The 13,073-nt window shown below is 40.0% G+C and overlaps 1 protein-coding gene across 1 annotated transcript; it reads right to left on the bottom strand.

Moving 5' to 3' along the window:
* Positions 1–151: 151 nt before the first annotated feature.
* On the bottom strand, positions 152–11,431 carry LOC135260881 (glutamate decarboxylase 2-like). The gene is made up of 16 exons (XM_064346567.1): positions 11,032–11,431; positions 10,802–10,861; positions 10,546–10,686; positions 10,109–10,342; positions 9,280–9,370; positions 8,602–8,714; positions 7,870–7,985; positions 7,084–7,163; positions 6,929–6,983; positions 6,399–6,515; positions 5,692–5,756; positions 5,248–5,326; positions 4,580–4,729; positions 3,749–3,856; positions 3,006–3,095; positions 152–2,185 (listed from the first exon to the last, which is right to left on the bottom strand). The coding sequence occupies exons 1-16, from the start codon at positions 11,102–11,104 to the stop codon at positions 2,012–2,014; spliced, it is 1,746 nt and encodes a 581-aa protein (XP_064202637.1). The 5' UTR covers positions 11,105–11,431; the 3' UTR covers positions 152–2,011.
* Positions 11,432–13,073: the final 1,642 nt, after the last annotated feature.

Here is a 13,073-nt window from a genome sequence, read left to right as displayed (position 1 = left end):
AAAATGGCATGCCTCCGATGAATACAAGCAAAGTAGAGATTAAATGGGCATTTTTGAGGTTTCCAGGCATTTTTGACAACCAGCCTGCTGTAAATTTCTGGTGAAGGGCATTTTTCGATTTGTGGTCTAAAGCAAGAAAATACGCGTCAAGTAAATCCAGAGCAGCTTATATTGTGATGTTGTTTCCAGAGGTTGTACATATTGAACAGGTTAAATTTATTGCGTTTATTAAATTAGACACATAAACATCAGCTTTGATATTGTACCAGTACTTGATTTGTTGAACACAGCAGTCTCAAGTTGTGTGTGCCATAGGAAATATTTCCAACCATAAAATGAGATTCTATGTAATTTGCTGTATTAACGAATTGCTATAATGATACAAAGTTACAAGACAGAAGTAAGTAGAAAAAACAACCTCTCAGTCTTTTTAACACTGCAACAAATTCACTTTAATCACTCACAGTTTTTACCTCAAAATACAATCAGGCAAGTATATTACACACATATTCTACAGTTATTTTAATAATGGACTAAAGTGCACAATCCTGTTGGGGGAACCATACAATTCTGACATTTTATACTAAGGCTGTACAATCATAAACAGACAAAAACACATTTTCTTCACATATTTGCACAAACTATCAAGTTTCAGCAAATGTAGGCTACTAGACAGATAGCACAGTATTCAATTAATCTATTAGCCGTGCACCTGTAACAGTGTGCATATCAATTGCTTCTTAAGACAGGAGCATTTTGAAAGGCTTACAGTATGACACATGCAGTATGTAACATGTAACACCATGATTCCACATTGAGTCATTTGTGCTCTTAATAGGTAGACTTCCATCAGTTTTGTGTTCTCTAACAGGCACATCAATACAACTGCAGTGGCTACAGTCACCCTCTTAAATTAATCTGCTTTGAATGATGATTGCATTAGGGAGCAATACGTATTTTAAGTATTTCATCATAATTTTATCATATATATAAACATCATTCAAAGCACATAAGTGCATTTTAATAAATGCATTTGTCAATGTGTCAAAAATGCTTTAGACTTGTGTCTTATTGTCTGCAGGAAATTTACCTTGTTTCACGTCCATTTAGTGCTTACATTTTAGTGCTCATTGAATCATTGAATTGTCGAATCTCTCTTCAAGGCATTTACCATGCATGTGAATACGGTTTTCGAGTTTGGATACACCTCCACATGTATGTGTGTGTGTGTGTTGTGAGAGAAGATTTATATTTGTGTGTTGTTCTTCTTATAACCATTAGTGAGTGCTAAGTTTTACTCCTTTTTCTTAAAAGATAACAGGAAATCATTTTTTGCCAAATCCGAAAACATCATGAGAAGCAGGAGGCCTTATGTACGTCTGGTCACCTTCAACACCAGACCTGAAGGCTGTTACCCATCAAAGCTTTTCTGTTTGTGAGATTTAGGCACGAGTGCAATAACCAAAATTGTCTTAACTTGTAATCTGTATCCGGAAAAATGAACCAACGAAAACCTGTTTTATATAACTATGCTTTGGCTTGAAATGCATAAAAATGTGCTATGAACAAACGATTTTTGGAACAAATCTCACTGTTTATCTGAGAGCAGCTGAGTTTCTTCCCTTGAGACCTCAAAAAACTTTGTTCATTCTGCCTTGTGGAACGCTTTTATTAAGGAATATAGTTTAGTGTAATTTCCACGACAGTGTGTGTATATGTGCACGCGTGCATGCGAGTGTGCATGCGTGTGTTCGTGCTTGCATGCACATGTGTGTTTTTCCTTGCAAGTTTAAAGTTTGGTCCCATGCTTGCTACTGAGTCAATCTGTCTGAATATATTATGCCACTTACAGTACTAATGAAGGACATACTGGCTATTCAAGTCAAGACAACACTTGGACAGAAGAACTGACATAAGTCACTGGACAATGTTACTCACAGTAAGACTGGACAAGACATTCACAACACCACAGCACGTCTCAAGGGTTTGCTTTTTCTTTCTGAATGCTAACCTACAGGTCATGTCCAAGACGCTCAATCTCTTCGATGAGGAAGTCGATGTCCTCGAAAGTTGCCGCTGGGTTGGAGATGACCATTCGGAAGAAGTTGACCTTGTTTCCCTGCGGCTGGTAACTGACCATGGTGGTCCCATGCTCCATCATCCTAGCCTTGATCACGGGAGCCACCTGCCAAGATGGGCAGACAGGTTCGCAGAGTCCCTGTTTGCTCCTACATAGAACCCTAAAGACCCATCTCACCCTGTTCAAAGGATAAGCTATTACATGAGCTAAATGGTGGAACATAAAGTACAGGCCTTTCAGCCCATCTTGGTCCGTAATTCATCGACATTCATGTCAAAACCTCTCAAACACCTGCACATCATCTCACAGTCACTCAGCTGTGAATTAGAACCTGTTCATGGTTCAATAGATCCAATAGATTGTGTATGAATGATTGGGCATGAATGGCTCCAACTGTCTTAATTACAGCACATCTCTGCAACTCCAGTGACTATATTTACTGTATAATCACTCAGCTGTGGCATATATAATTAGTCAAATTTAGCTTACATGTGCTGCAACACAGTTGGCAGCAACAGGCTCAAAGCACATGCTTATATTGTAAGCGAAAGCTAACAATTCCTGATGGGCTGAGGGGGGATGCAGCACTGTCTGCTGGCTGCCAATCATTCATCCATTTCCTTTATGTGTCTTTAGACTCCATATTTCATTCAAAATGGCTGCCTACAACCAGAACCCAGTGTCTGTCCCTTATGAAAATTCTTCTCATTTGATACTGTTTCTTTCTTATGGGCCCTTCTCTGTTTCTGACTTCTGGAGGTTTCTTCACACTATCTATTCTCCATATGTGAATTTAAGGTGGCAAGTGGACATTGTTGTACATTAGCAGGGGGTAATGACTAGGGCAAGTCTCCATTTTGTATGAGATGATTAAAAATCATTCAAAATGTTCCAAATGGTGGGGGAAGGGAGAGTGAAGCCCAACCTTGTGCAGGCACCGCAACTTCTCCTCCTTGTCCTCCAAGTAGCGAACCCCAGGTGGAAGGTACCAGAAACACACATTGGTATGCTCTGGCTGTGGATGGATTCGGGAAAGGGGGGGGGGGGGGGTTGGTGGTTGCATGACACATTACTGACTACATCATAATAAATTATCCTGCTATCCTGCTAGATAGAACTGTTATCAGGAGACGTACAGCCTCTCTCTCTCTTTCTTTCTCTCTCCCTATTTTTTTTACACACAAACACAAAACACCAGAGATATCACAAAATTCAGGCTGCTGTAATAAAACTCAGCTAAAATGTCCTACCAACATATTCAGCCTGCCGCAGGGCAAATGCACCCTCCAGGGAGGGGGAGAGTGGATCATTTAATGGCCAGACTGATGGAAGTCTTTTTCCTCTCATTAAATGCATCGTAATCCTCAGGCCCTGGAGGATGCATCTTCATTACTTGTCTTCATCATTGATGAAATAAAGCTACTGAATACACATAAATAAGCATTTTATTTAATTGAATTCTATCCACATCCAATTAAATTGTGGAAGAATGTATTACAGAAAAAAATAGAATAGAATGGAATAGAATAGAATAGAATTTTTTCTGCAATTGGGTTTTATTTTAAACCCCACATAGCTAGTTAAGCTATTGTCCACTCACAATACTATTTTTGTGGGTTGTTTGTTTCATTGTAGTCGTGAGAGGACCAGTAGATAAAGATTACTTACTTTCCCTTCAAACACCAGTTCAAACCCTTCCCTGTCCTTGATTTTGTTGTACAGGTATTCAGAGAGCTCCAGACACTTGTCAATCTGAGCTTCAAATCCAAATGTGCCCTAGAAATGTAGAATCACAAGCATTAGTATCAACTCTAAAACTGCAGCTTCAAAATGCACTATATCTGTCAACAGCTCTGAGACAGTAGATGTTAAATCTCTAATGTAGACGATGTGGGTTGTTTTCCAGTTATGTCTAACATTGTGTGATTTAGTACCGTGGCGTCATCACTTTGCATTAGAATATCAATAGCTACATTTGTTTTTTCCTGGCAAAACAACAGGAGCATCCACCGAAGCCTGATGACCAGAAATGATATCACATTAAACCCCACTATCAGGAGAGGTAAAGAGGTTTGTTTTCCAGATCATGGCAATGTTCTACATGCCTAAGGATCAGTTTATCAGCACTATCAAAGGTTTTCAATTTACTGAGAATCAATTCATTGGGCAGAATACCAGTGTCAGCAGTTGCCTATCTGAATATCAATGGTAATAGGTATTGTATCAGAGGAAATATATACTGTATATATATATATGTATGTATATATCTGTATTTTATACATTTGTGTGTATATAAAAATAGCAAAACACGTTCACTGAATGTTAAAGAGAACAACAAAATGTGCAGAGGAAAATAATAGAAAACTGTGTTGAAAACTGTGGGCCGTCTAATTAGAGCACAGCATCTTCAGCAAAAACCCATTAGCATTTCTTGCAGGATTCTTTCACTCCAGATTAGAAGTCAGGCTCTGCTGGCGAGCGTGTGCCCCCCCCCCCCACCTTAGCCCTCCACATGAGCCACAGCTTAAAGATGTCGACGTGTCGTCCGCACTGCAGCGCCTTGTCGCCCGTGTCGTAGGACAGGTCGTAGTGCTTGTCCTTCTGGAACAGGTAGCAGGCGTGCAGCTGGTTGCAGGTCTGCAGTAATCCCTGCAGACAGACAGACATGGATGGGGTGGGAGACTATGTGAAAGCTGAACACAACGGGGTCTCACATTAAGCTCGTGAGGAGATGAATTTCAGCTGAACTGTCAGCTCAGATCAAACTCATTCAAGCATCAAACAGGTTTTTTTCTTCTTTGTATCCATGTGTGTATGATGGTTGATGCCTCATTAATGGCAATTATAATTCTTACAAGTATATATGAACATACATATCATATATAATACATACACACAAACACACACACACTCACTTGCTCACCTCACACACATTCACACATAAACACACAGACACATGCATGCATACATACAAACACACACACTTACCTCACACACACACACAAACACACACTCACCTCAAACACACACACACACACTCTCACACGAACACATATTAATTGCACTTGCAGTATATACAGTGCATATATTGAGCTTGAGGAATTTTTATTTTTTATTATGATGACTTATTCTTCATGAATTTATAGTTTTTAAATAATATTTCTTACCTCTTCTCTGACTAGGAGGGCAGAGGATTGTAGTGGGACAGACATCATTTTATGAGGGTTCCACGTGACCGAATTTGCCCTGAAATGTGAAAGTGCACAAAATGTAACCAAATATCTTCAGCTCTCTAAGGTGACAGTGATACATAGCTCTTGCCTACAGCATATGCAATATGTGTACATTTTACTCACTAATATAAAATGAATAACTGAGAAATAAGTGTTCCACGATGAAAGGTAATTTTCTCCAGGACGCCTGGAGTAAATTATGTTCCTACCTAAATGCACTGACATAACATTTGCAATCAGCATGCACACTGGAAAATGCACGATGAAAATTTAAAAGGAAAAATAACAGAAATGAGGACGCTCTCCGCTGCACAGAGAAGGCGGTTTCTGTCTACGTCGGCGGCACACCACAAGATGGAAGATGGTGATTGACTTAACCTTTCCACTCCGTTCAGTTTCCACCTGTGCCTGCGGGACATGAGGAGGCTTCCGCCCCAGGCCCCCTGATGAGAAACAGCCACACAGGGTGACAGAGATGTCACATGACCTTTTAGTAGGCAGTTCACTCTCATTCTAAATTGTTTACTGGCTAATGGATCAGGATCTGAATCTATTATCTGTAGGTCTACAGTAAGGTAATGAGCTACCTATTCAAATATATAACACATATTCTTCTGATTTGTCTCCTATATATTGAAGACTACCACCAGTACATTCTTAAGACTTTAATACCTTCTGGTCTTGCCCCATTTAAGAATTTACATATATTCAAGGGAAAAGCTCTAGACTACAAAGAGATGGCCTTGATCTGAGAGACTGGGAAGAGTTAATCAAGGCTAACATCATAGTGGAATTTAGCCAGATGGCTAACAAAACCATGTGACCTTTGTATGCCCTGGCGAGCTCACGGCAAACAAGGGAGTGCTTAGTGTGGTGATGTCATCCAATGAAGTCAATGTACATGTATTCCTGGTTACCTGTATGGGAGTGGGGCTCTAGGTATTTTGTACTGTAAGCTATACAGGAAATTACCATGGCTACAAAGATACTGAGGGTTCATTCCCCTCCTGACCACACCAGTGACACCGTATATTTTACGTGTGATTGGGGGAACCCTGGGCTCCCCCCGGTCTCACTCAACTCACATCCACGTGCATCCAGACGTTGTGCCTCTTGCAGATGTCGGCGATGGTGTTGAGCGGGTCAAACGCACCATACACCGTGGTGCCCGCTGTCGCGCTCACAAAAAACGGAACCAGACCCTGGAGGGAGAGACAGTGACACATATTCACTCAGTCTTCATCAAAAGGATTCAAATTTCAAGATTAATTAAAGCCATTCTCAGGGTGGATATTAATCTGGCCAGGAGCACTTAAAAACTATTTTTTAAAGTAATAATGGCAAAAAATGGTGGGGATTGAATCCATGGATTGAAAATGCATAATGTTGCACCTGTGACTTTTTAGGATGATTTCATGTTTCCCCCAACCCGCTCCCTCTGGAAACAGACAGCACTGCAGATTGAAGTGTCATTTTGTGCACGACACACAGAAGCGGTCCCAGTCAGTTCTGCCGCGGGACGCGGAAAGCGCATCGTTCTGAACTCGCGCTACAACACGTGCGCACAATGCAATCACCCAAAGGCATTACAAGATTTCTTCTAGGGTGAAATTACCTTCTGTTTGGCTTCGACTATCCTCTTCTCAAGGTCTGATGGCATCATTTTGCCCCTGGGGAAGGAAATGGAATATCATTTCTTGAACATCCTAGCTGTCAGGAGACGGCCCGTCGCGCTTTGCGCTTGGAGGACTGGGTGAATTAGCAGCGTACCTCTCATCTGCCTTTATGCAGATGACGCTGTCTGTCCCGATCCCGAGAGCCGCGGCTCCTTTCTTGATTGAAAAATGACTCTGGGAAATCATCAAAGTTAAAGGCATGAACCAAAATGAAAATGCCGTTACCCACCATAGCCAACTATTAAGGTAGTTGGAAATGTAATGAGGAGAAGACAATGAAAATGACAGCGTCTCTAGATCATCATGCTTTTATAAACGCTGCCCTTTTTTAGTAAAGTTCCACTGCAGCTGCATGGGGGAAACAGTGTGGGTTCTCATTACTCTGAATCGCTGTATCCCATGAGCTTATCCAGGAAACTATTTTACATGAAGGTCATTTAAATGACACCAATGTAATTTAATAAATAAATGAAATAATAATGGATGCAGATACACAGAGGATTCCTGCTCAAGAATGAGTACAATAGCATCTTTTTTACCAGCCAAACTCAGGAACAGGGTGATACAGAGACTCAGTCGCTCACTAGACTCTCACTGTGCTTTCCACCTAATAATAAAGTCAGCAAGTTCAAACATTTTTTCCATGCAATTAAAATATATTGCATTTTTCCTTCATAAGCTGACATTTGTGCTGATCTAAGTCTTCCATGAATGCATAAAATTGATTGTAGTTTGCATTTGTTCAGTAATGTAAACCAGGGAGGTACTGGCAATGCCATTGGCTAATGCACCCAGCCAAATATCGGTTAATGATACCGGCCCCAGAATTTCTATATTGTGCGACCTTGGAACTAGTTACGTGTGACAGAGTAACCCTTACGTGTTCGGACGTGAAGGCAGCCAAGCTGGGGATGGAGGACACGCCCTTCTCCTTCACCTCGGGGAACATCTTGAACCTTGCGACCAGCATGGCATACATATTAGAGATGGCGCCACCTAGAGGAAGAGAATGCCAACAGGTGCTTGATCCATCCTGCCAAGGTAATTTACAGCTATTGGGTCCCACTGGAGATCCTAAGTTATAAGTGTAATTATCAACATTATCATTATCCTGCTTCCAAAGAAACATTAGCTATGAGACTGGTCAAATGCATCTGATGGGTCTGCCTTCCAAGCTTAAATTAGTGAGCGTTATGGGGCCAGGTGTGGGCAGCTATGGTTTAATTCTAATACCTCTATTCAATGAAATGTAATGTGTAATAAAATTAAAAGGGCAAATAATTGGACACCAGTTTGCTTTGCCTTCGTAAAAGTAAAGATACAATAATTAGAAAGATTAATCTGCAGTCCAATTGTGCATAATGGTATATTCTATCATTATTCTCCCATGTTCAACATAAATATTATGGGAATATTTATTGCGTCATAAATATGATTATAGAGTGTCTCTTCTCAGAAAACCTGTTATTCAATGTAACGGAAAGTAAGCTGACCATTGAATAAGAATACCTGGCAGAGAACAGCACTGCATTGCCATCCACAGCTGAAGACTGAGAGACCCATCCACTCTGACACATACCTACTGAGAATATCCCATCCCCGTGACACATACCTGGTGAGAATATTCCATCCCCCTGCCCATCTGGCCAGCCAATGATCTCCCTCATCTTCCTCAGAGTGACATACTCCAGCAGCACAAACACTGGAGCAACCTCATAAGTGAACCTGATCACATGACCAGGTTCCAAACACAAGGAGAGAAAATATCTGTTCATGCAATCCAAGCTTTTCACAAAGAAAAAAGACAATGCAAATTAAAGGTCAGTTGAAGAAACATAGTCGTCTTTTGAATATGGACTTCAGCTGGGTCTCAGCAGTATTTTTTAAATATGATTTTTCATGTTAAATGGTCAGCATGTTTTCTGACATTGTCTGTGTCTTTTCACAGCTGTTGGAACTATGAATGGCAGAAGGTCTTCAGAAAACGCTGTCACAGCCCACATAGGGGTGAAATGACACGCTCTGAATAACTGTTAAAGACAGGAGTAGACTTTTAAAAGTGGATGGCATTCATATAGCTTTCAGTTTTTGCATTAATATTGCAGTGTCACCACAACCCTCTCCTTTAGTGCAATAACATTTTAAATGGTATCTTTAAATGATACCTCTTTTGATATTGCTTGTGGAGAGGCCCTTAACCTCTGTGAGAGTCATCAGGTCCATCGCTGGGAATGATAAAAAGCAGGGGAGAAGAAATAAGCTTTCACTGCCTGAGAACGATTGTACTCACATATTGGTGTTAGCTGTGGAGGTTAGCCATTCTGCTGCTAACCCAACCACATCTAATCCTGTAGAAAGTTGATTGAAGTAGCGGGGGTGACCTATAAATAGACAGCAGAAAGGATGCCCAGAATAAGTACTTTAATACATGCCTTTGTGTGAATAGGTCATAGCATCCAAATGGAAACAGTTAAACCAACCTTGCTGTTTAATGCGGTACATGGGGACTCGAGAGTTTGAGGTTTTCCAGGATCTGGGATTGACTGGAATGGTCTGTATTGTTTATTGTTATGAATATTATATGCCAGTGCACTTTTGATTTTCATAATTCAGATGTGTGTCGGATTGGACATCTAGGTGATGTATCAACAGTGGCAAAGATGCCTAAAACCTTTCCCTGAATGAATTAACTTAGTACTTTAGGCATAGCTCCTGGAGTACAATAATGGACTTGAATGTTTAAAAATCAAATCTAAAAAATAAATACGAGCAAATGTAAATGTGTACATCATCTTGCATTCTGGATTTATATCACTTAAAACTTCTTATATATTAAATGGGTTTCATTCTTAAATTCTATCAATATAGCATATCATAACAGAATGAAACTATAACATGGAAAGTTTCCTAATCTTGACACCCACTGCATTCCAAAAGATGATGACGCAATAACTACACATTAATCAGATATTGAAAAGGTGTCTAATTTAGTGCACGCACAATTTAGTGCCTTCAACCACATTATTTGCTTCCTGTGCGTTAAAAAAATCATTTTTAATCATGGGAAACGGCTGGCCCCAAGCTGCATGAAAACTGTTGGGAACAAAAATCCAGCTCACCTGTTTTGATTGCGTATTTCAGCGCTACTCGACAGTTTAATAATACATCCTCTAGTGTTTCTGGGTCGTCTGAGAGTTCCCAGTTGTTTGCTTCAAGCAGTTCGTTTGGGTAATGGAAATCTATCACTTTAGTTGACCTATCAAACGATTTCACAACATATGCCAGCATTACGTCCACAACTTCCTGCAGAAAAGTCACGGTTGCCAGATCCCCGTCTGATGCAGGCAATAGGTCTGAAAGATGGGAAGATGGATTCTGTGTTAAAAGTTACTATGCAAATAGATTGTGAATTGACCTTGAAATGCTGTTGCTTGAACTCAGCAAAAAACCTGCTCGAGTTTGGCTGTCATGCAGTTAGCATGGATAGACATAACTAAAATCTAAACATGACTATTCCCGGTATTTAATTTTGACTTTAGTGCACTGAGATCCATACCTGTTGAGTACAGATTAGAGAGATCAATGTTTCCTTTAGAACAATCGCAGGGTTTGTTGCAGCTGCAATTCTCTGTCGCACCCTCGACTTCTTTGGCGGAAGCATTGACCGTTTTTTCGCTCTCTCCAATGTTGAACAGAGCTGCAGCATGAAAACAACTCAACTGTGAAAACAGCCCATTTCTGTGTCTCCAGACTGTTCACCAATTAGCAGTGCGGATGCATAACTAAGAGCATTGTCAAATAATAAAACATACCATATAATTTCGATCCAAGGTCTCCGGTAAATTTTTGGGCAGCCTGACACCAAGCTCTTGCTATATGAAAAACAATTAATTAACAATTAATTAATGTTTTGCCTATCTCATCAATCCATGTAGCCTAAGCTGTAACCTACATCTTTTAGTAAAACATGAACAATCTACTATAATCATCGATTATAAAATATATATTTTACTGAGTTCCAATTGTAGTTTGGCATACTTACGGGTGGTATGGCTTTGGTCGTCGTCATCATGCCCGATTTCACCTTCCTGGGACCAAAAGCCAGTTGATGCCATCAGAAATTTTCGCCGGCAGTTCTACGTTCTCAGGAAAAAAGACAGGACGTGTCCATGAAAACGCGGAAAAAGAGCGGGTGCTGTTCGGTTATGCGGTGCTGATTGATTGGTGTGCTCTGAACGTCTCTCCAAGTCGAATCCAATTGCGCAGCAAGGACAAACAGTAATTCTCTCGTGCAGTGGACACATAAAGCGCAGCTTCTATTACAGAATTCAAACCATACGCACAGGACTGCGTCAGAGGGAGAATGGATTGATTCCAGAGACCACGTTCAACGTTTAAAAGCATCTGACGAAACCGGGTTGTAGCCTGTAATCAATTGTATATGACAGTGGTCTTCTGAATTAAATGTGTTCTGCTTTTAAAGTGGCAACAGTGTATGTCTGAACAATCGAACCACTTTAATCAATCAATTAGAATTCGCTACAGAAAAAGGGGACTACGGTTGCAGTTACGTCATTTTACTTTTGAATTTTTTTTTGTTCTCATTAGTAGGCTAAGCCCTTGCGGGTTCATCATTTTGCCTGCTATCCATATTGTATTGATCATGGTTTCAGTTATTTATAACCTATATATATTTTAGTTATCTATACATTAGGTTAAACTTCTTTTAGCCGCAGTTTAATGTAAAATCTCATATTACGTTTGCAATTAAGCGTCTTAGTAGGCAATCATAGTAGGGTAAAAACTGTTCTTCCGCTTGAATAGATTTATTAAAGGCTATTTTGTGGCAGCCTTGATTGTTAGGGAAGAATGCCCTCTCTTTTTATGTCTCTTGACAGGGACTTTTAATGTGCTGCATACATTAGCCGGTTATTAAGCTTTACACCTTATGTAGACACCTGTCCGAACCCTAAACGGAATTCACTCTACGAATGTCACATATGAAGAGCAATTTAATGGAAAGGATAGCCTACTGAATTCATTCTGAACATGTATTCTATCTAACATTTATTTAACCAGAAAATGCCTTTTTTCCAAGAGAGACCTGGCCAGGAGAGCATGACAATAAATATGAACATTATACAATAACAACAATGGTACACAATACAAATACATACTAATACTTAAAAAACAATTAAATACTTCCAGTACTGTTTCCTGAATTCTTTATTTAAAATAATTCAGTGAAATGTAGGTGTCAAGGAAGAGTTTTTACAGGTTATTTCTGGACCAAGGAGCCAGAAAGTCAAAACCCTTCACCCCCCAGGTGAGTTCTTGCTCTTCGTATGTGGAATATAAGCACAGATTGAGGTCATACATTGTGAGGGCTGCAGTTTAAAGGTTTCACATTTCACAGTATAAGGATATGATGGTAAAATACCAAGTACAGCTTTGCAAATGAAACCATGCAGGTTGAATGGAAATGAACAGATTAATAATATGCAATGGAACGACACACACTCACACCTGCATACTTCCTTGTTGCTAATGCCATTTTTGTGATTCACTTGCTTGGGGTAAACTATTACTAAAACTCCACATTACAGTAAAAACTATTTCTAAACTCCACATTGCCAGGTGAAAGAAAAACCTGAAAATCCTGTAACTCCCTTGTCATGTGGAATTGATTATGACTGATCAATACAGTCATAAGACACTTTCAGGCAAATTCTCATTCCTGCAAAAAAGCCACTTCATTTACATACCAAATAACAGCCAGCTGTGTCAGGGGAACATTTGGGAGTGCTGTTAGGTAGGTCTGGCACTATTGCTAATACAAATCTGGTGAATGCAGTAAATCGCTCGGGATTAATTATGTAATATCATGTAATGTAATGGATATTCTGGGATGTGTGCTGGGATGTAGATTGGATGGAGATCTGAATGGCCATGTGATCTGGCAAAAAAAAAAAAAAAAACATAAACAAAAAAAAAAAACACTCAAAGAGCAGAAGGGTAACCATGGCAACTGCATCTTTCCACGTTTCGGTACCAGTCCACGCATTTGGTTCCTTTTTCAGCCTC

Source organism: Anguilla rostrata, chromosome 8 (genome assembly GCF_018555375.3).
Source record: "Anguilla rostrata isolate EN2019 chromosome 8, ASM1855537v3, whole genome shotgun sequence".
NCBI lineage: Eukaryota > Metazoa > Chordata > Actinopteri > Anguilliformes > Anguillidae > Anguilla > Anguilla rostrata.
Note: the sequence above shows the minus strand (reverse complement) of the source record. Positions and strands in the feature narration are given on the sequence as shown.